We start from the raw sequence: 20502 nt of genomic DNA, 5'->3' as shown, positions 1-20502 counted from the left end.
ACTTTCGCTCCTTACAATCGTCTCCCACCGCCTTGCATTCCCGTAACCGTTCACCAATCGTAGCCAAATCCGAACGGCTACCTGAACGTGCCGACCAATCCTGGACCGGAATGCTTGACGATGTTACGTAGGCGTCTGTTACGCGATTCTGAAAGGTTTTTTACCCAAACAAAGTTACGGATCTTCTTCCCATCTGTGCCTGGAATTTTTGCGATCATTTTGAATCTGTTCAATCGTGACAACAAATGATCGCGAATTTCTTTTTAATCAACGTGAAAGTTTCGTGTTTTAGTTCGACCAAAAATTTTTGGTATATTTTTCAATTTTCGAACCTACGCAACTACGCCAGTCAGCTGGTTCCTAAGTCTGACACTGATGGCGCCAGCAGTCTTCCTTCCACCAAACTCACTTTCCGAATCGCTTTTACCCACCGTCGACGAATTCAGGGAACTGAAGTAGAGACTTTCTCTGTTGAAAATAGAAAGTTACCTGCATTTCACTGCCGAAATATTTTTACTCGTAAAATCACAGAGTAATTCTTTTTTTGTTAGATAATAACCTTGAACTGTTGGTCGAATAACATAAAATTTTATTAACGATTATATTGCACAAGGGGAAAATCTGGTATTATTATAAATCGAGGTGGTCAAATTAAAATATTTTAAAAAAGAAGTTGGGAAATAAAAATATTCCAATAAGCAAAACCTATATCGCAATGGTATTGAATTTAAAATATTTTATCCAAAATAATACAAACTTCAGAGAAAAAATGTTATTTTTCAGATAACAGGTAATCGAATGATGAGATATTTGCAAAGTAAAATTCAAAACTCTATCGCATAGCGATTCAGGAAAATAAACCCAAGCTAGTAAAAATTATACGTCTGATGGAAAGTCGAACCTTAGATGAAATTAGTTATTCATTAATGACGTGTACGACATCCGTTGATAAAAAAGAGGTGGTGGGCGTGCAGGGCGTCGGCGTCGCCGCGTTTCATGTTTAAAGATTCCAAAAACAGAGGCTTTCGATTTCGATCCGTTTATTCGAGTCAAACCTCGAACAAAAGTTTTAAAAAATTTTCCCTCACAAACAGAATGTAAGAGCAATGCGATTTGTGACAGTGAAAAATTTTTTTCTCACTGGAACAATTATTTTGCGACTAAAATCCGAAGCAATTAAAAGTTGCAGGTTTCAACGTCGTAGACCATTCGATTATAAGAATTTGATAAAAATTTGTTCCAGGATTTTTCAAGACAAGTCAACGTTTATTTGTGAATAAATAAAAGGACGCCAGGATCGTCGATAGTTTACTTTTTCGTCGGGCTTCTTCGGAAACGCGTATTTCCGGATTGTGGGATTCAGACGGGATGAAATGAGCCTGAATAAAAGGGGATACGGTTAATATTTTGATTCTCCGTCGTCGTGGTGCCAGCTCAACGGAGATCCCACCAACCAGCGGCGTATAGCGTCGCGACGCAAGGGCAGGGTCGTCAGTACGCCCCGTGCCACCGACGGGAACCATCTCTCAAATGTCGATCCCGAAGGTGTAGCTTAGATTAGCCGATAGTCCCGAGACAGCAAGAGTGAAATCGAGTAATCGTCCAATTTCTTAGTATAAAAGACGAACCGACGCGACGGAATTTGATACTAGAAAATTAAAACCTCGTATTACATAGTATAACGCAAAAGTTATTGAAAAAGAGAAATTCTCAAAAATTAAGGACGCAGCTTATACCTATTACGCAAAAAGAATGTGAGTCGGCCCTCGCCTGTAACTAACTAATAATCTATGGATTGTAATCAACGTCGTATTAATAACCATAAGTAACGCAATAACCTTCGTAGAGAAATTAATATTTTTTAAACAGACACGAATTAAAAACGGAAAGTATAAAGAGAGGAAGAAGAGACCAATTTTGTTTTTTCTTCTTTATCTATACTGAATAGAGCGAAAGCTGTGAAAGTTTGAATCATCACTGTCGCTGTTATTATCGTGGAATTAATTAGGTACAGGTGATTATAGATAATTCTTGACCAGTTCGCGTTTCTCGAACGATAAACAAACACACGGCCAAGAAAGTATAATCCAGCAAACGAAACTGTCTACGGATAGATTTTCGAGTAACGCGTACCTACCGCACGGGTTAATAGACCAAGTGGTAAAACACAGAACACGTCCGTCTCAGGTATAATAATAACCATTAATTACAACCCTCAGAATATTATATACAGGATTAATTATCCACTGTAATATTTTTATAAATTATAATATATGCATTGAGGTATATATCTAGATACCTATACGTACACATACATATTTTTACGAGGTATCGATATTGTCACGACGACGCGACAAATTAATTCACATTCTCGACTGATGTAGAATAATAGCGACGCAGAATATTTGAACCGTATAATAAACGAGATTCTTATATATACATACATACGGAGCAGTGAAATAACATTGGCTTGAAACTGAGTTCGTAATTTTTATTGTAAAATAGACAGATCAAGAAAAGCGAGAAGAGAAAAAGTAATAATAAGGTAAATAAAAGTGTGTGAAAAGTCTGCGCAGCGATACCATTGCAAGTAGGTAATCTCGAGGAGTAAGAGGAAACAGAAGATCAGAGACGTGCAAGATGGGATGTAACACGAGCAAGGAAAGCGTTCAGCCAACAGCCGAGGAGGCTAAAGAGGACTCGAAGAACGGGGGTGAGTAAATATTGCGACTTCGTATATCCACCCCTCGACAAGATGCGATTGATTTCCTTCCCTACTACTTTTTCGTCTGCATGTTGTTTTTCACCCCATCATTCCTTATTGTTTTCCTATTTTCTTTCTGTTATTCGTTAATTACCGTCTTCTTTCCGACGGGGGGATGAAATAAGGGTTGTTCTAAGCTGCCAAGCCTTGCCTACCTCGCGTGTTCGGGACGTCAAAGGTTGAGTGTAAGGTCACGCAAGGACTAGAATTGCAATTTCGCAATATCTGGTTCTCCTGGGCACACATTGACTCTTATCTAAGGCTAAATCGCACTGTAGTATTAATACGTTACACATAGACAGAAAATGTTATCTAAACTGGAGGAAAAACAAATCGGTCATAATTAATCCTCTCGCTTTCGAGCCCTGTTGCTGAATTTATACCTACGCCCGAAGGGATTGCGGGGTTGATGAGCAGCGCAAATATTTTCGGAAGAAAAATGAAACGAGATGTTTGATTGAAGGGGGTTGGCGAGGTCGACATTCTGGCGTGAAAAAAAAAATCTAAATAATCAAACAAAAGACAAAACCGAGGGGAAAGAAAAAAGCGTAATTCGGCGTCATTCGGACGGGGAAAAAACTGGGTGTGTTTTTAAGCGATCGGGTTACGTGAATGCGAGCCGTTAGTCCACGCTACAGGCGAAACGCGAGCTGTTGCGCGCCTCTGTTGAGGAATCGATCGATTCAAATGGGAGTAATTGCCGGCGCACCGATTCGTTCGGCTGGTTTTTCTTTGCCTTTGTTCTCTGTCTGTGTGTATTTTTTTTTTTTTTTTTTTTTCTTCGTCACTCTCGAGGGTGGCTGAGAGCATTCTTGAAACTGATTTTTCCCTCCTTGGATTAGATCGCGTGTACGATTATTATTCGCGGAGGGGAAGATGAGGGTGATCATCCCCCCCTTCACGTTTCGGAAGAAGAACGATACGGTATTTCAGGAGATGGGAAGCGGGGAGCGGCCGCGATTTCAAGAGGAGACAGGCTTCTGATAACGCGATCGATTCCCCGCGAACAGGTCGGCGAACCTACGCCATCCTCGAATAACGCCTTCCTATAGGTATCCAGTGGTAGACGCGTGTCGAGACGTCCAACTTGTACACTAAATATCTACAATAGCTTCCCTCGATGTATGCGAGTGGCTTTTCTCCGTCGTAAAACAGCCGTTAAAGCTTCGTAAAAAAAAAAAGTTACCGGCTAACGTCGAGTCGCGATAATTTCGCGATAGGGCGATTCTATTCGCGAGGAGAGTGTATAACACAGAATATAGATGTACAGCCAGTTTGTTACCGATAGTATCGCGTTTTACTACAGCCTGTAGGATAGTATAACATAAATACACGACGAATCAAAATTATACTTTAATGTTCATATGAAATTAGCGTCATTACTTTTGTATCGGATGGGTACAGGGTACTTCAGATCTGATGCGTCTCTTAAAATTAGAGCGAAAGTTCCTTTACGCGAATTTCGAGCTACCGATAGTTTCCGAGATACAGAGCTTCAAAGTTGACCAATCGCGGAGCTGCACGGCCGAGCAGACGACGCAGAGGCGCCGCTCTGATTGGCCTAACTTCTAGGTTTCGTAACTCGTAAGCCGTTCATCCCTCGAAGTTACTTCAAAGGAACTTTCGTTCCGGATTTTCACGAGCCATCCAGTCTGCTGAACGTGAACCACCCTGTACAGACCTGCGAATTGGCGGAGTCGCGTGCCGACTCGACCTCCTTCGACGATTCACAGCAATATAAGACTGATCCGCGTTTTTGCGCCAGTTATAGCTCCTGCATACATAAATTTTGCATAGCGATACTAGGTAGATGTTACTCAGTGGCGAGGTGTGCAGGTTTACGAGTATGAGACCAAGTCGGAATGTCATTACGCGTGTTGGACACGGATGTACAACCACACTTATAGGTGTGGTCTAAATTCGTACGTATCTAGTAAAAGGAACTTGCGAATATGTGTATCTGACGCAGGTATATATTCGCGAGTACCGTTGCTACGGCTACCATTGTGGTGTCTGCGGGCCGCGACTTCTGTCTATGGCATACACGAGCCACTTGGGAATCGTGACAATTGGAGCAAAAGGGTTGAAGAGAAAGATGGCGAGGCATCCTCGTTGCCGGTAATGCGATTCCGCGGATGTATATTCATGCCTTACATCCGCAATTGTGGGCTCGGTGATCGAATACGAGATAAAGAAATACGAGAGGAAGGGAATTTGGATGAAAATAGTCGAACAAAGGGGTGCAAGTCGACTCGGTCCCCTTTTCTTCAAGCCGACAATTATTCATTCCCTCAATCCCGTGTTACGAGGGATTCGCGATCCATGGAAATCACTCTGACAATGGGACTGGAAAGCAAGGGTGTTCGGCGCTGCTGGCGATAGCCGGTGAAAAATCGATAGTCAACGAGCCATGGAAGCTCCTGTAAGCCACTGGCCAGAGGCAGAATCACACGATTAACCGAAGTGCGAATGTGCGAGTGTGTGCATGGAACCTGCGAACCGGTATACGTGAGTGTATCCACCCACACATTGCATGCAAGGATGACGAAACGGATGTATCGATTTTCCGTAGGTCGGTGTCGAGCGCGTATGAAATCGAGAAACGCAAGTCTAGTAACAGGACAACGCTGTGTTTGTTCGTACTGGTCGTTGGTAATGCAGCCGTGAGATAAAGCCCTGCCTGCCTCTTTAACGACTCAGCCACTTGCCGATTCCGGCTGATTGCGATGGATAATTTCAAACGAAACTCACACACGAGCCTCGCGTGCAGGGAATAAAGGGACGTCGGGAAATTGAGAGACGAGCTATCCAATTAAACTTCTCCAAACCGTAATCATAATGCACCTGCAGGCTGCAGTAAAATCCGACAGATTATTGCCGACCTTCGAGTCACCCCCCAACAGCTCACTCCACTAGCCACAATCCTTTTCTGTTGACTGCTCGAATCTGATAAAACGGAATTAAAGCCGGATTAGAACCTGGAACTCGTTACATCAACGTCGCTCTGATGATTTGATGCAAAAAGCTTGTAAACCTTGATCCTCCCTCTCTTCGTGCTGAGGGGGAGGAAAAGACGTGGTGAGAAATGAAAAAAGTTTCGCGAAAAATTGTCTCATGTTTTCCCCAGGTCCCATAATTTTCATCCCGATACCGTCCGGCGCTCTTTCAATTTCGAGAGTAGATCCCTTCGAAATCCGAGCTTCCTGTCGGGAGTCGGGAGAGGGTGCGTGTCCCCATCGCCAGAGGGTTGCGAGGATCCTGCTGGCGTGGTGTCCTTCCTTACAATTACCCGGCCGGTTTACGACGCCCGAGAAAAGCCCAATTCGAATCGGAGAGCGCAGATCCTCGTCCAGGACCTCGAGGCCGAAACCTCTCCGGTTATTCCCTTATTTATTGATCTCCCCTGCGGACTCTCCACGGTGGTTCGTCGTTCCCGAGATGAGGATAAAACACACGTGCAACGTTTCCCGTCCTTCCTCCTTCTCGCAAGCTCTTCCGTTTCGATCTGCCTTACCGACTGACGTGCAACCCTGTTTTATCGACGACGGAGGTCAGCGTCGATCAAATTTGCCGAAATCGCTCTCACGATAAGAGCAATCCCATCACTCGGAAATTGCTGTTAAACTTTCAATTTAGATACAACCCCTGAGTAGTACTTGCTCGGAGCTTTATCGGTGCAGAGCTTGCGAGCTTTCGTGGGTAAAAGCTCGCATCGCAGGCCGATAATGCAGGAAACGCGCTCATCCTTCACCTAGTGTTTCTGCCTTACTCACGGCCGGTCAAATCCACCTCAACGATTAATCGGTGCTGAAACGCTGGCGGAAGTTTTACACCAAGCCAAGAAAAACAAAGTTGGTCGGTAAGATTATTGTTTCAGTTGTAAGTGTCTCAGTGGTTCGAAATTTGTTTCGTCGTCGAAGAAGACAGTTCATGCTATCGAATTCCCCCGAATTAACTGCATATCCTACGTACAAAAAAAATTTACAAAAGTTTACGAGACTTACTCGCAAGCAATTTCGGTGCGAACTCTGTAGGATGACAGGTGGATTGAAAAAGGCCGAGTATTTCCTAGCTGGTGACATGGAAGTGGAAGTGGAAGTCGGGAAATAAAAGTGTCAAACTTTTTTGCGTGCTATACGTCTTGAGGGACTGTCATTCCGGCCAAGAAATGAAGGCCGAGAAGTTTCGGAGTGGAAAATGTGCAGATAGGACGGCTTCCTCGACGAGCCTGTCAGGAATGAACGCAGACTCGATCCGTCAGCCACGTGCCTTCCCCGTATTGTCCGCCTCCTCCAACTTCCAATTACACAGCTGCGCGAGTTACATGGATGGTCGGTGTTTTTGCTGCTACTCGTCCGCAAAAATCGTGGATTATACCAATCAGTACGGGCGGAATCTCGATTAACCAAAATGACTTGGATCTACAATCTAGTTCAGTGTATCTCATGTACCTGGCTCTATTTTTCAACATTTTATTTCGAAAAATTTCTGACAAATAATAAACAAATACTGTCGTAAAACCTGGAAGCAGTAAAAAAATATTTAGAGGTCGCTATCAATTATTGAAATATTTTTTATGTCATTTTTATATTAGTTTAATATTTTCGTGTCATGGTCCAATTAATCGTTCACCAATCAACAGAAAACTGTGCTTAACAATCCCGCAGTTGGCTACTCGCGTCTTTTATTCGAAAGATTAATCGTCTCGGAGAAATTTGGATAGCAGTTTTTCTTACCGAAATAGGTGTATCACATCACCTTAATGTTCCCATTTCGTTTTCACTACTGATTTTTATGATTAAATGTATACATAAAAATAAATAAAAAATATTACATCAATCGGTAACGACCTCCGCATATTATCCTACTTCCTCCAGGTTACGTTATAAAAAAAGAAAGTTAAAGAATGAACCACCCTTAACTATACCCGTGCAGTTAACAAGAACCAATCCTTAACATAAATGAGAGACCAAATTCCCCAACCTTAACGTCACGCGTCGTGGAAAAAGTGATGGCATTTTTCTTTGTCCTCTATATCATACAGCCATCTCGAAGACACTTTTTTTTCCGACAACCATCTTGATTTTCTTATACCTACCTACACTTGTCGCGCTTCTCTTTCTGCGCGATCGACGTGAACATGTCGCCCTCGGTAAAAGGTTAGAAATTTGCTTGGCAAAGGCAAAAAACTAGCTCGTCACCGGCCACCCGGAGACACCCTTCTCGGTTCGCAGGGGCTGGAGTGTAGTCCTCGGTTGCGCGCACCTCGCGGCCCGCGGGACGACCCTGGGGGGCGGGGGAGGAGGAGGGGGGGGTCGTATAAAAGGGGGCGTCGCGACGCCGGAGAGTCAGTCGTGCAGGGGATCCTACACCGGGTGCAGCGAGCATCGTCAGGTGAGTTTTTCACGAGGAGGGATGACGTGGTTAGCAAATAAAAAAGGAAAACCAGAAGGAGGTAGAAGAAACTCGGAAATTTTCTACTACCTCATGTTTCTTTACTTAGAAATTCCATTTTGACATTTCTCTTTATTTTCGCCAATTTGTAACGTCCTACTATTTTTTTTCGTTTTTTTTTAAATACACTTCAGAGAAATTATAAATATTCAACTCTTCATTTATTCCTGTCGCACTTTCATTATAGATGGGGGTAAAAAAAGAGGGAAAAGGAGTCTTGTTTTAAATCTAGGATCTTTCTCGTGTGGGATCTTCCGGGTAAAAATAGGGGAGTTGCCGGTTGCCACGGGGATGATCGAGACTTGATTTTGGGTATATTTCTGACCGAATAGATCACAGGGCGCATCAATCATTCCCTCTTTTCCTCGACGCGAGCGTGAAAACCTGACGAGTAACTTATGGGGGCGAGATGCTTGGGGGTAAGACCCTTTTAACGTCGAACTCGAGGAGTGATCGTGACTAATCTCATCCTTGAGTTTTCGTCAACGTCCGTCCGTAGCCCAGTCGATGAGGTCCAACGTCGCGCCCGAACATCCCTTTGTCCCTTTATTTCACCCTGAAGAATTTCAGTCCTCGGCGTAACGTTGTAACAGAATTCCCGACGCTCCAGGCTTGTAATTATCGAATTCCCAAGCCCGGGCAGCCAGGCGTCCCGCTTTTGCTTTATAGGAGCTAAACTGCAAACACGGAAAAGTTAATGGGAAAATATTTTTGAGGACGGGGGGAGAGTGAATATAGTTGTTGGGAAAAATTCTCATTATACCTGTTAATTGTTGGGTTATATAATTGTTCGCGAAATTAAAGACCCCATCGCATGGTTTTGGCACGCCGCGATTCTATGTACCGCCTCCCATGAAATTCGCCATGCTTTTATGCGCACTAATATCAGGTTTTATCTTCGTGTACCTTATATATAAAACCATTCGAGTTCGCAAGCCCTACCTTGAAGATAATGGGATTGCCGTCTGGTCAGTTTATCGTTAATAGCGTCACAACGGTGCAGGTAATCCTGAATGATCCTTGATCTGATACCTATAACACGCCGAGAAATATTCCACCCTTGTATTGCTTTTGCCTAATTTTTTTTCCTTTTTATTTTTTCGAAGCATTCTTCTCTCAAACATCGAACCGATGCAATTGAACAACGTTACAGAATTTAATACGTTTTTGCGGGTTTGAAGAAACGAAGGGGGTAAGGGTGGTCCTCTCAGGTACAGACTCAGGGCTTTGACGTATCCAACGCTACGTGAGAAGTGTAAGGATGCGCCTGAGAAACATGCCTGGAGTATCAAAATTGGAATCCCACTGTGTCTTATTCGATCTGATTAAATTGCAACGACCCATTTAGCCCCGGATGGAGACAGGGAGCTCAGATGTAGAAGGGGTAGTTTTCACTCTGTTTACACGCACCGAATGCGAGGCATATATCGGTTCCTGATTAGACAAAGCGACGTCATGAAGCAAGGTACAAACCTGGGACAATAAGCTCGGCGTGTTTGATTGTTCACATCCACACGTCCGCGTCTGAAACCTCGTCAAATTTGTATGCAAAATTGTCCCCAAGCGATGGTGCAGGTGAACCCGTACATTCGTAGTATCGCGTTGAGATCAGAACTTTCCTGAGTAAGAAACTCTCGACATGAATATGCCTTTGCTAGGTATGAGGAATCGAGCTGGGATTATAATGAACCAAGTTATCCACCTTCCGGATTACCTACGATGAGAACTCGGAACTCCGAGAACTCTATAATCTGCCAACGATTATCTCAGGGAGTAGGTTTATTTTTCAATCCCCCTAAAAGACGAAGTTCGAGGTTCAAATAGATGGTTTCATTGCTATTCCAGATTTCCTTAGGAGAGACGATGATCTCTACTTCCGGTTTTAAACTGGCAGTTTAACGAGCTTGATTCACATTCTGGTCGTTATTATGAGAAAGAATTTGCAGTTTTTCCTGATTCGTAATCTCTGTTATCGCATTTGTGACAAGCTCCCCCCCTCCCCTCAAGCGTTACTTATCTAGTTTATTTTCCGGAGTCTGTAACCGTTCGCTCCCCTTATTATAGCTGCTCGCCTAGAAGCAACATCAATGGCGCTAAGTGCCGTCGAGTTCACCCGTAGAAGCTGAAAGGGAGGCCTGAAAAAACACTGAGAAACAGGTCATTAATTTGAGCTACCATTCAAATTCAGGTTTATAGAATCGGTGCGGTATTTCAGTCCGCGAACACTGGCATACGCCGAATTTAACCGGCATGTGTGCGGGCAGCAAACATCCAGCTGCTATGGAGCATTATGGAGGGAAGCAGGCTATATCGCTGTTTACCTTCCTCTGCCTCTTCGGGGACCGCCCCCCTCTTTCTGGATAAGATTAACGACCCACCTCGCCCCGCGCGCTGCCCGGGCGCTAATATCGAGCCGAAAAATATATATCAAAAAGCCGTCAACTCGACGAGAAGCGGCCGAAAAACTGGAAGCCGTTTTTCAAATCCTCGATTCACGACAAACTCTTCGTCTCCCTTGCCCCTAATACCCGACAACTTTCCGGGCATGGATGACTTCAAGCTCCGACTTGGAAAGCTCCGACTTCTTCCACGTCCCTCGATCGATCCAAAGAACACGTAGGTACCTCGCAACTCGCTGACCTCCACGACCACCATGCGACTATACCTACCAAGCCGCGGAAAGACCTCGGATTAATTGCCACCTCCGCTCCACGTAAACTGTTCCCGATCGCTTCTCGTGAACTTCGATCTGACGATAACTACTGATTCACCGATACTCGAACGGTTTTGCAACGCTTAGACTAAACCGCGGTAGAAAGATACTTTCACCCCCGGCGATATTCAACTTCATTATTATTACTCTCCGAAGATTTGCCTTATCTCAGGTAATCGTTTTTATCGCAAGACTTGGCGTCTCAGACTCAGGTATAATAACTACGAAACTTTTTTACCCGCGGACATTTTCCGTTGCAAAATGGCGCCCTATTGGAATCATGAAATATTGATGATTCTGATAATTGTAGGTGAATTTTGGCTTGATTCTTTACGGTTGAACTCTTGCCATCTCAGTGCATAGTTTGAAATTTTTTCAGAGTTTTTTATCCACGAAATTCAAAATTATGATCCTTTAAAAATCTGAAGTGTAGCGTGTCAGCTGGTTCAACATCCAGAAGAGAAAAAAAAACGATCTAGAAACTCACAACGTATGCTCGTGTTTTTTGTACTGGGCAATTGGCGATAGAATCAACCGATTAAGGATTCCGAAATACACAAGTGATAAATATGCAGTAATTTAATTATTCGTTTCTTGATCGTTGTGGCTGTGGAGCACTGACTCTGTACTCGTGAACGCGGTACGAACTCATTTACGGAAAACACGCGATCGCGGCAGTTGGTGCGTGACCTGGAAAACTCGGGATTCGACTTTCCGTACCAGGAAAACAACAATAGCAACACAAAGAGCGGATGCTAACAAACAAAAACACACACACCACGGCACTCGCGGTAGCTCCGGGCGCCGGCAGCTGATACTGAGACCCAGTTTTCCCGGCGGTACGGACGTGAGATAATCTCTCGGTTTTCTTTCACTTCCTCCTCGGTTTTTTCCTTTCCTGGAAAACACGTCGGAAAAAAATGGTCGGAACGAGGTGATAAAGAAGTTTAATTTCGAGGAGTTGAATTTTTCATTCCTCGGCTTCGCACCGTGTTCAGGCCTCTTCCATCTCCAGTGCGGTAATTCGACAGACCAACGGATTACAGGTACCGTGATCGAGATAACAAGATTGAATCGCGGATCGCGATAAATATATTTACGATCTTCCTCTCGGGTCTATATTCCTCTGGAACATGTTCATCGAGGCTGTATATTCGGCTCGGCAGCTAGTGGGGATGGGGATGAGGATGGGAAAGTCCCGAGAGGACTTCACTACCTGGCGCTCGGATCTCGACGAGAAAAATTTGGGTTGAAAAGCCCAGGGCCGGTTCATAAATACGAATTAGAACTCTGGGAAAAAGGTCAGACTTGAAGACGACGCTGAAGCTTGCTTTTCTCCTTCCACAGATATCAAACAGTCGACGACAGAGACGGGGACCGACGAGACTACCGCGGTAGAAGAAGCGAACAGCAAATCGGCCGAGGCCACTAAGGAGGCGGCGAATCAGGACGAGAGTGAGAAGGACAAGGACGAGGCGGCCACCAGGATACAAGCCGCGTTCCGAGGCCACCACGCGAGGAAGAGCATGAAGGAACCGGAGAGCGGAACGAGGCAGCCGCAGAGCCAGAACGACGCGGAACCAACGCAGGAGCAGCTACTCGAGGAGTTCAGGGCGGACGACAAGGGTGAGAGGGTTTTCGGTGTTTCCCGATTATCTTTGGTTCCTTGTTATCCTTTTTGTTTCTCCATTATTCGTTGCGGTACTCACTCCCCGTACTTTCATAGGCGTAAGAAATGAGCTTACTTTTCCAGAACTCTGCAACGCTGCTACCAAGATTCAGGCGTCGTTCCGAGGCCACATGTCGAGGAAGGAGCAGCAGGTCGTAACGGCCGCCTCGGCAGCGATCAAGCCGATCGAACAGTTCGTGGAAAAAACGGCTGACAAAATCGACCAGAAGGTGAGTGCAAGGCGTTCACGTAGAACAATCGCTCTGCAAATATTCCAGGCTCTGCAACCTCGTCTTCGATAAGGACTGCCGGAGGCGACGTATAAACCACGGAATAATCCCCCATTAGCCTTGTACCCTACAGTTTCCTTGGATACCAGCTTCCGCTCACGGAATGCATAGATTATCTGGATTAGTTGATCAGTCGAGATACGTCTGACGGTATCAACGCGCCGTGCTCGGATCTACACAGCCATCCCTTTCCCGCGGTGCTGTTGTAATATTCATGCGTGTACCGTGTAGCCGACATTATTCTTTCCCAGGTTCCAATATGGCGTCCGTTTGACGATTTGAAACGCTGATAAATTCAGCAAATATCAGTCAATCATTGCCAAACTCGGTACACCCTTTCTTGCTATCGGTCTCTGAGCTTCTGAATTTTTTCACAAATTTTCATCGTCGCGATTGAAAATGGCATCGATTGAAACTTTTCAAGTGGGAGGATTTTCGGCGCTTAAGCACTTTTCTTTGCTCAAAATAAGAAAAATATATTGCATGTTTTCCCCAGCTGTCGGAATGAGTTCAGGGTGCTGCTGATTCAGGGGCAGACGGATTTTTTCTCAGACCGAATACTCGACCTATAACTCATTTCAGGGATCTTTTGATACCGTCCCTAAGAACGCGGCGTGATTAGAACACACAAATTACCGCGAATTCCTTCCCACGTAATTTTTTTTTCTTTTTCATTCGGTGTGTGAACCACCCTAGTAAAGTACAAGGTTTGTGCTTTCAGGCTCCGAACATAAATTCAACAAACAATATTCCACGGTAAAGAAAAACAAACAATGATGGACCAAATTTCATCCCTTAGATTAGAGAGAATAACCGTAACCCCGAAAACTGACGTACGCGATTTTCTGCGAGGGTAAAACTCAGCGGAACATATCCTCGTGCAAACAGCATCCAACCGAGGCTCCGTCTCTTCTCAACGAACCCTTATGCATGTGCGTTTGATTGCCGAGTCAGTGAGCATCAGATGATCGATTGGTACCGATTAGCCTCCTTGCATACGAACGAACAAAACCCTATTTGAGGACCGGTAGGCGTGAACATTTCCAATGATTTTCACCCTCGTTCTTTATTATTATTATTATTTTATTTTATCACCATTCCTTCCTCTCACATATCGACGTTCACGCCTAGCGCCTGAATTACCGCCGATGCGAAACTTCCGCGAATTTCTGGGCGGGATCCGGGTTTCATCGATCCCGCAGCGCGGGCTCGAAAAAATACAACTTCCCTTCGAGTTTGCCTCCCCTTCGCCTGGCGGTTGACAGAGCAAACTGTCCGGTAGTTATTCCTTCAACGTCGCGGGTGTAGAGTTACCCCTGTTTGTTCAACGCGATCAGATTCCTTCTCTAGCGCAAATTGGTAGTTAAGTCTCGTGCCGTCGTCTTACCGGAGTGTTTGACGAAGTTCGACAAACAATCGACACAATCTACGATCGGGTCGCTTGCAACGTTACGGTAGTCGAAGAAAACGCGGATGCGAATCAACGGAGGGATGAAAAGGGCAAAATTTTTTGAGGGTAAAAAATTCTATGCACGTCTTGACTAAAGTGTTGAAAATTGATTACACCGACACGTGGATACCAACAAAGTTCGAGTCTTTGAAATTGCACCGAAACGTTCGAGATTCTCACTCGGCGTTCAGCTTGCGAGTCCTTTTGTGGCCATTGTTAGGCCGGCGAAGCGGCGCAGGAAAGTTTTCCAGGTCCGGGGATGGCAAGCAGCCATTCTCACAAAGAGATTGCGAAGGGAATAATTTTCCAGCATCCGCTTCCGGCGGCGCGTTTGAACGACTCTCTTGGCAGCCGGCATAAGGTGTCGGAGATCAATGTCGGGAAAAATATATTCGCGAAATTCACTGCCTCCTTCCCGGTTTTGGCTCACTCGGAAAAATAGAGAGAGAGAGAAAGAAAAAAAAATATCCGTTCATCCGTGTGCAGTACGCCGCGCGAAATCCGGCCAGCCACTCCAATCAGCGGAGTCAGCTTTCTAGCTCTTCAAAATCTCGAACTCGAGCCGCTCGCTCTAAGGACGAAATCCAGAGAAAAGAGGGAGGATCGTTTGCCGTGTGAAATAAAATTCCGTTAACGTTAATAATATTTCTCGAAGAAAAATCAGCGGAGAAAGAAGAGAGAAGCAATTTTTATTCTCAACAAATTCCTCTCCTCTTCGCGGTCTCGAAGCGTGAATCAATTAAAAGCTCTATTCGCAGGGTTAATAATTCACCGGGAATTGCACGCCGCAGGGAATTTTCTTCAGCATAACCTTCACACCGTGGCAAATAAGACTGACTAGTGCAGCACTGCGACAATGAGTAAAACATCAATCCGCCCTCGGGGTCCCGCGAGCCGAGAGCTTGCAAGGGTTTTATTGATTTTAACGTCACTCCATTGTTCCCAGAGACTCAAACAAAGCTCCAAAGTCCCTCGTCCATTGTTTTAAACACGTATCAAGCGGCGCGTCAATCAGAAGCAGCCAAACCGTGTGAGGATTTATTTAGCACCGCGGGATGATGAGACGCCACCTACCCCGAAATTAAGCTCATTCGACGATGGCGGAAATGAGTGATTAAAATTTATGAAATCGGCGGTCGTTATTCATTTGGATCCGAGATCCTGGCAAATCCATTTCCTCGGCTTTGGATATTGTATTCACACCCCTGACTAACGTGCGAAACAGGAATTGCGAGCGCCTCACGGGGTGCAGAAATATTTTGCAAACGAATCAGTACTTATAAGAAGCCCTCTCAACGTATCGCCTGATCGATACATTCCGGTTTCTCCCTGGCTGCAACCTCGTCGCAGCTCAAGTCGGGGCCGAGTGTTATAAATCGCTCGAGAGGGTGCGGGATGTTTGTTCTGCAGGGTGGATCAGAATCAGCGGGGGGTGCGAAATTTGTCGCGTCTTGAGGCATCATCGCAGCGGGATAATTCAGGGTCGCGATGTTCAAATTTCATTTGTCAATAATTATAAGAAGATGCGATCAAGGGTGGCCACAAATTTTTGTGAAAAAAACTTTCCAAGTTTTCCAGGGCTTAAAACCTAACTTTCCCTGAAATTTTCCCAGTTCTAGTAAGTTACTAAGCCCTAAATCGTTCGGCGTTTTAACTCTGTATTCGGTTGAAACTCATTCGAACTGAGGAAAAATGTAATATACAAAAAATCGGTTTGAACCGTTTTGTTTTCTCAATGAAAAAAAGTAAACTTGTTACCTTAAAAACTCGTCTCTAGTTTCCATGATAGAAAATTACAAATTCCCAGACAATTCCACGTTTTTCAGGATCCCCAGGTATGCGGCCACCCTGGCGATCGAATCGTTAGCGAAAAATTACTCACCCCTAAAAATGACATGAGATGACAAAATGATAAGAAAAAAATCTAGTATTTTTTGATGTTATTTTAGCGGCCTTGCGGGGCAATAATAACAAATGGTGAATAAAACCTGCCGCGGTATAACAGAAGCTTGTCGATCGTTATCAGTCACGATCCTTCGATATACAGTTGCTTCGAGTCGGCCTTCGTGCAGCTCGCAAGGGTTGATTACTCGTCGATTTTTTTTATTTTGATTTTTTGCTTTTTTTCCCGCCCTCCGCGGAGCGTTTTTCTACAGCAGTTTCCACCTTGCAAAAAGGAAAAGGGGCGCGTGTAGAACAGCGTCAAAAAAATTTGGATAATTATAAAACACGGGTTTCGATTCTTGGGGGATCATCCCGGCCGATACGCGAAACCGGAAACCCGCCGACTCGCACATGCACACCTGCCCTGCCTGCTGATGTGCCTTTCGCCTCACACTGTGTGTACCTGCTTAATTAATGCTGCACGGGCCGGACGCTCAAGGGGTGAAACGGGGTGAAAGGGGGTGAAAAGGGGTGAGGTGAGCGCTCTCTCCGCTCCGCTGGGGTGGGATCGATAATTTCAGCACAACGCCGGCTATTATTAGCAACTTTGACATTACGCTCACACGTGTGATGGATGTATATATTTATTTATATATATGTATGTGTATATATATGCATGCCTAATGTGCCTTATATGTTATATCTATGCAAACTCGTTTATAGTGTAGTGCAGTCAGCAATTGTGGCTCGTTTTTCTATCGCGAATTCACGCAATTTGCATTCAATGCCGAGGTGGAAGTCACGCTCCGATGAAATTTCCATTCCTACGAACGAAGAACGGAAATTCACCTTCTTTCTTGCGATCCTCCCTTATATATACATATATATATATATATATATATATATATATATATATATATATATATATATAGTGCAGTGCAGTTATATACGACGAGGCCGGAAGGAAAGCCTAGAAGGCAGGGAAATTATTTAATTACCGATAATCTGCTACACCGTTGCTGGCTATACATAAGCTGAAGATAAAAAAATTCACGGAAGAAACCTGACTCGTTGATATTTAAACGCGTTAACAAGACGAAGAAGAAGGGAAAAAAACGAAAGATAAGGGAGTCGCAGGAGAACTAATGAGTCTATAACTAATGAAAAACAAAAGAAAAAAAATTAGTTAGAGAATATACCTTGAATTCTAATCCACGTAGATAATAATTACCTGTAATAATAACAATAAATTTCGACGGCCATTTTGCATTAGGTATAAGAATCATGCCCACAACGCTGGTTCAACATTCCTACGAAATGTTGCTACCTAGACCCAGACCTTGGGTATAAAATGTGGATTCGCGGTTAGGATGATTTGATATTTGGCGAATAATGCAGGCATTTTCTGCGGCTCCTGTTTCCCTCGTCCGAAACTCCTTGTACCCTCGGGATCGACAAGCAGCAAGGCGTGCGTCTCGTGTTTATTCAATGATATGAGACCCAGTGCCCCGGTTAGAATTCATATCCCCTCGTAAATACGACACGCTGTTTAGCGCAGCTCGTAATTCCCGGGTGATAATCGTGATAATTAGTCAAGCATTGCAGTCAGTTTACGAACAAAGAATGAGCAAAAATAATCGATCAGTTTTTCACGGTTGATAGAGTATAATCGATTATTTATCCTTAAAATTGGTTTTCGTTTTTTACTCTCAAGAAGGACACGATTCGATATCGAAATATGTGATTGCAGAATGAATTATTGTCAGCGTCTTACTCATTAAGGATCAATTTAAAAAAACAAGTGAAAGATTAATGAATACTTTCATTTGAAATTGAAAAAACTTTTTCGCTATATGACAACTACGTACTGAAATATACGAAATTTTAGTTTCACATGCACTGATTCGATTAATTTTTACTAATTCAATCGAGTCGTGTTCGATTATTTTTTCGGACTAGATTAATCGATGCGTCGATTATTTTCAGCTTCAATTGGTCGCCGCTAGACTCTGTAAACAGCAAACGTGTAACGAGGGGAGAAAGTGATTAAGTCGGATCGTTTCAGCAGTGTAACAATCCGTGAAGCTAGGGGATGAGAGGGTTGACGGATTTCGCGAATTCCGAGCTGTAGGATCGATTTGTGGAAAGTCACGTGTCCGAGACGTGACCAGATTTCTTATTATTCTTCGCAGAATCCGGGCGACGCGACGAGACGCGCCCAGGAATTTCGCTGGCTTCGATCTTTGCGCGGTTCGTGAAAATGAAAAAAGAGAGAGAGAGAGAGAGAGAGAAAAAAGGCAAACGAAACGGCAAAACAGGCGGACTCTGCAAATTAGGGTGAAAATTCACGCTTCCGTGCACACGACTTTCATCATCCCCTGGAACGTCTGCATAAGGGATGATTCGGGTTCAAATCAGAGTGATATCGCACCTTGCTCGGATAAAAGCAACCCCTGATCGTGGTGTGAGTATACACGGTATACCTGGAACTCCTACGACACGCCCCTTTCTCCGAGGTCAAAGCCTTTAAGTGAGATTCGTACTAACTGTCCAAAAAAATCCCTACATTGTTAGGGAATTATTTTTATATTCTTATATTTATATAAAGGGAGTTACTTGTTACCGACCTTTCATGCCTGCCGGTAATTTTTTACCGACATTACACACATACATTACCGGCATGCGCGTAATGTCGGTAACAAATGTCGCCAAAATGAGATTTCGGTGTACTTCGTAATCGAAAATCAGATCAGCTGCTATTTCGTCATTTCACCATCAAATCTCATGGGACTGGGCTCAAAATGTGCGTTTCATCACCGCCGAGTGGCATCATACCGGATAGTTCGATCCATTCCGTGCAACTGTGAAAGTTTGACCAATTTCTGTGAGTGGTAACCAATCTGTAAAAAATTTTTTCAAAATTTAAAAAAAGTAAAAAGTCGCTCCACTTTTTGCCGAAAAAAGGCATTAATTGCCCAAGTTTCACTCTGGTCGCTTGAGCGGTATAGGAGTTTTGCATCCCCACGTTTTCGAGGTGTACAACGGGTCTTTATAAGCACCTTAAGTCTATTCCAACGCGAGAGAGAAACTTTTTTGTAGAAAGAAATTACACTCCTAGGCACACCCTATATACCTACTCACACCACGCCCCGATGCAGGATCATGAATACATTTTTGACCCTCGGAATAATTTCTGATCTTCACACGACGACGGGATTATACCTCCACATGGTCCGCATGTGCAGCGACGAATTCGTCGCTGCTTTCATCTTCGCTTGACTCAATTTCGCATCAGGTGCACGCCGCTAATTATGCCCACTTCATTCGGTTGCCTAATTAATTTAAAGCCCAGACGTGGCTGGAAAGCAGCCTGCATCCCGGTCTGGTAAGGGAAGTAATGTATGCACGTACACATCGCACGCCTATACGCTTGCAAAATGAGCAGACGACGCTACGTTATTACGTAGGTATACATATATCGTATCACCCACCGCGATGTCTTCGTCGCGTCGGTGCGAAACATGGAATAATATAAATTGAAAAGTTCCTCACCCCCTCCCGTTTCGATTCGTTTGAATATTATCTCGCCAACTTTCCGGAAGTTGGATGTTGGCATACGTACGACGGCGTGTGTGGACCATATTATTCCCGGAATGTGGAAACCCTGCACCATTTTCTCTGCCAAGTAAAACTTTCCCGCAACGTTTATACACGGTTCGATATAGGTCGCATCTTTTCTTGAAAGTAAAATCGCGAATAAGATAAAATCAAAATTTTGTACAGACATTTTTTTGTTACTCAAGATTAACGATCCTTCGTTGAATCGGCTTTTCGTTCGATCACAAAACTTGTCTCGCCGAGAGAATTATATCTCCAGATCGAATACAAGGAACGTCGTTTTTCCATTTTTCAGGTAAACGATGCCCTGAACGAACTCGAGAGCATCGACTTGACAGATCCTGACTTGCACAAGGCAGCAACAAAGATCCAGGCGAGTTTCCGGGGTCACAAAGTGCGCCAGGATGGGCCAGCAGTCGGAGGAACAGAGCCGAGCAAGTAGGCGAAAGTGCCGGAGTAGACAGGCTAGAAGAAAAACCAAAAAGAATTTAAAAAACCAAAAAGCAGAATAAACCGTAAAAACAGGAAGAAAAAAAAATTAAAACAAAAAAAAAAAAAGACAACATTGACAAAAGAAAAATGTATCCTTTTTCCAAACCACGAAAAAAAAATCCCGGAAGGTAACTCGGTGTGGAAGAAAGAGAGAAAAGATCCATTGTT

At 44.2% G+C, this 20502-nt stretch overlaps 1 protein-coding gene across 2 annotated transcripts; it reads left to right on the top strand.

Annotated features, from left to right (window-relative positions):
• The first annotated feature begins 2535 nt into the window (after positions 1–2535).
• LOC124415016 (cilia- and flagella-associated protein 91) lies at positions 2536–20364 on the top strand. Of its 2 annotated transcripts, none has more exons than XM_046896245.1 (4): positions 2536–2713; positions 12279–12557; positions 12658–12830; positions 20138–20364. In XM_046896245.1, exons 1-4 carry the CDS (start codon positions 2641–2643, stop codon positions 20282–20284), a joined length of 672 nt encoding a protein of 223 aa, XP_046752201.1. In that variant the 5' UTR covers positions 2536–2640; the 3' UTR covers positions 20285–20364. The 2 variants fall into 2 exon arrangements, with proteins under 2 accessions (XP_046752201.1, XP_046752202.1); XM_046896246.1 differs by having other exon boundaries at positions 2539–2713; positions 12685–12830.
• The last annotated feature ends 138 nt before the right edge of the window (positions 20365–20502 follow it).

Source organism: Diprion similis, chromosome 14 (assembly GCF_021155765.1).
Source record: "Diprion similis isolate iyDipSimi1 chromosome 14, iyDipSimi1.1, whole genome shotgun sequence".
In the NCBI taxonomy this organism is placed as follows: domain Eukaryota; kingdom Metazoa; phylum Arthropoda; class Insecta; order Hymenoptera; family Diprionidae; genus Diprion; species Diprion similis.
This window is presented reverse-complemented; position numbering and strand designations above follow the sequence as displayed.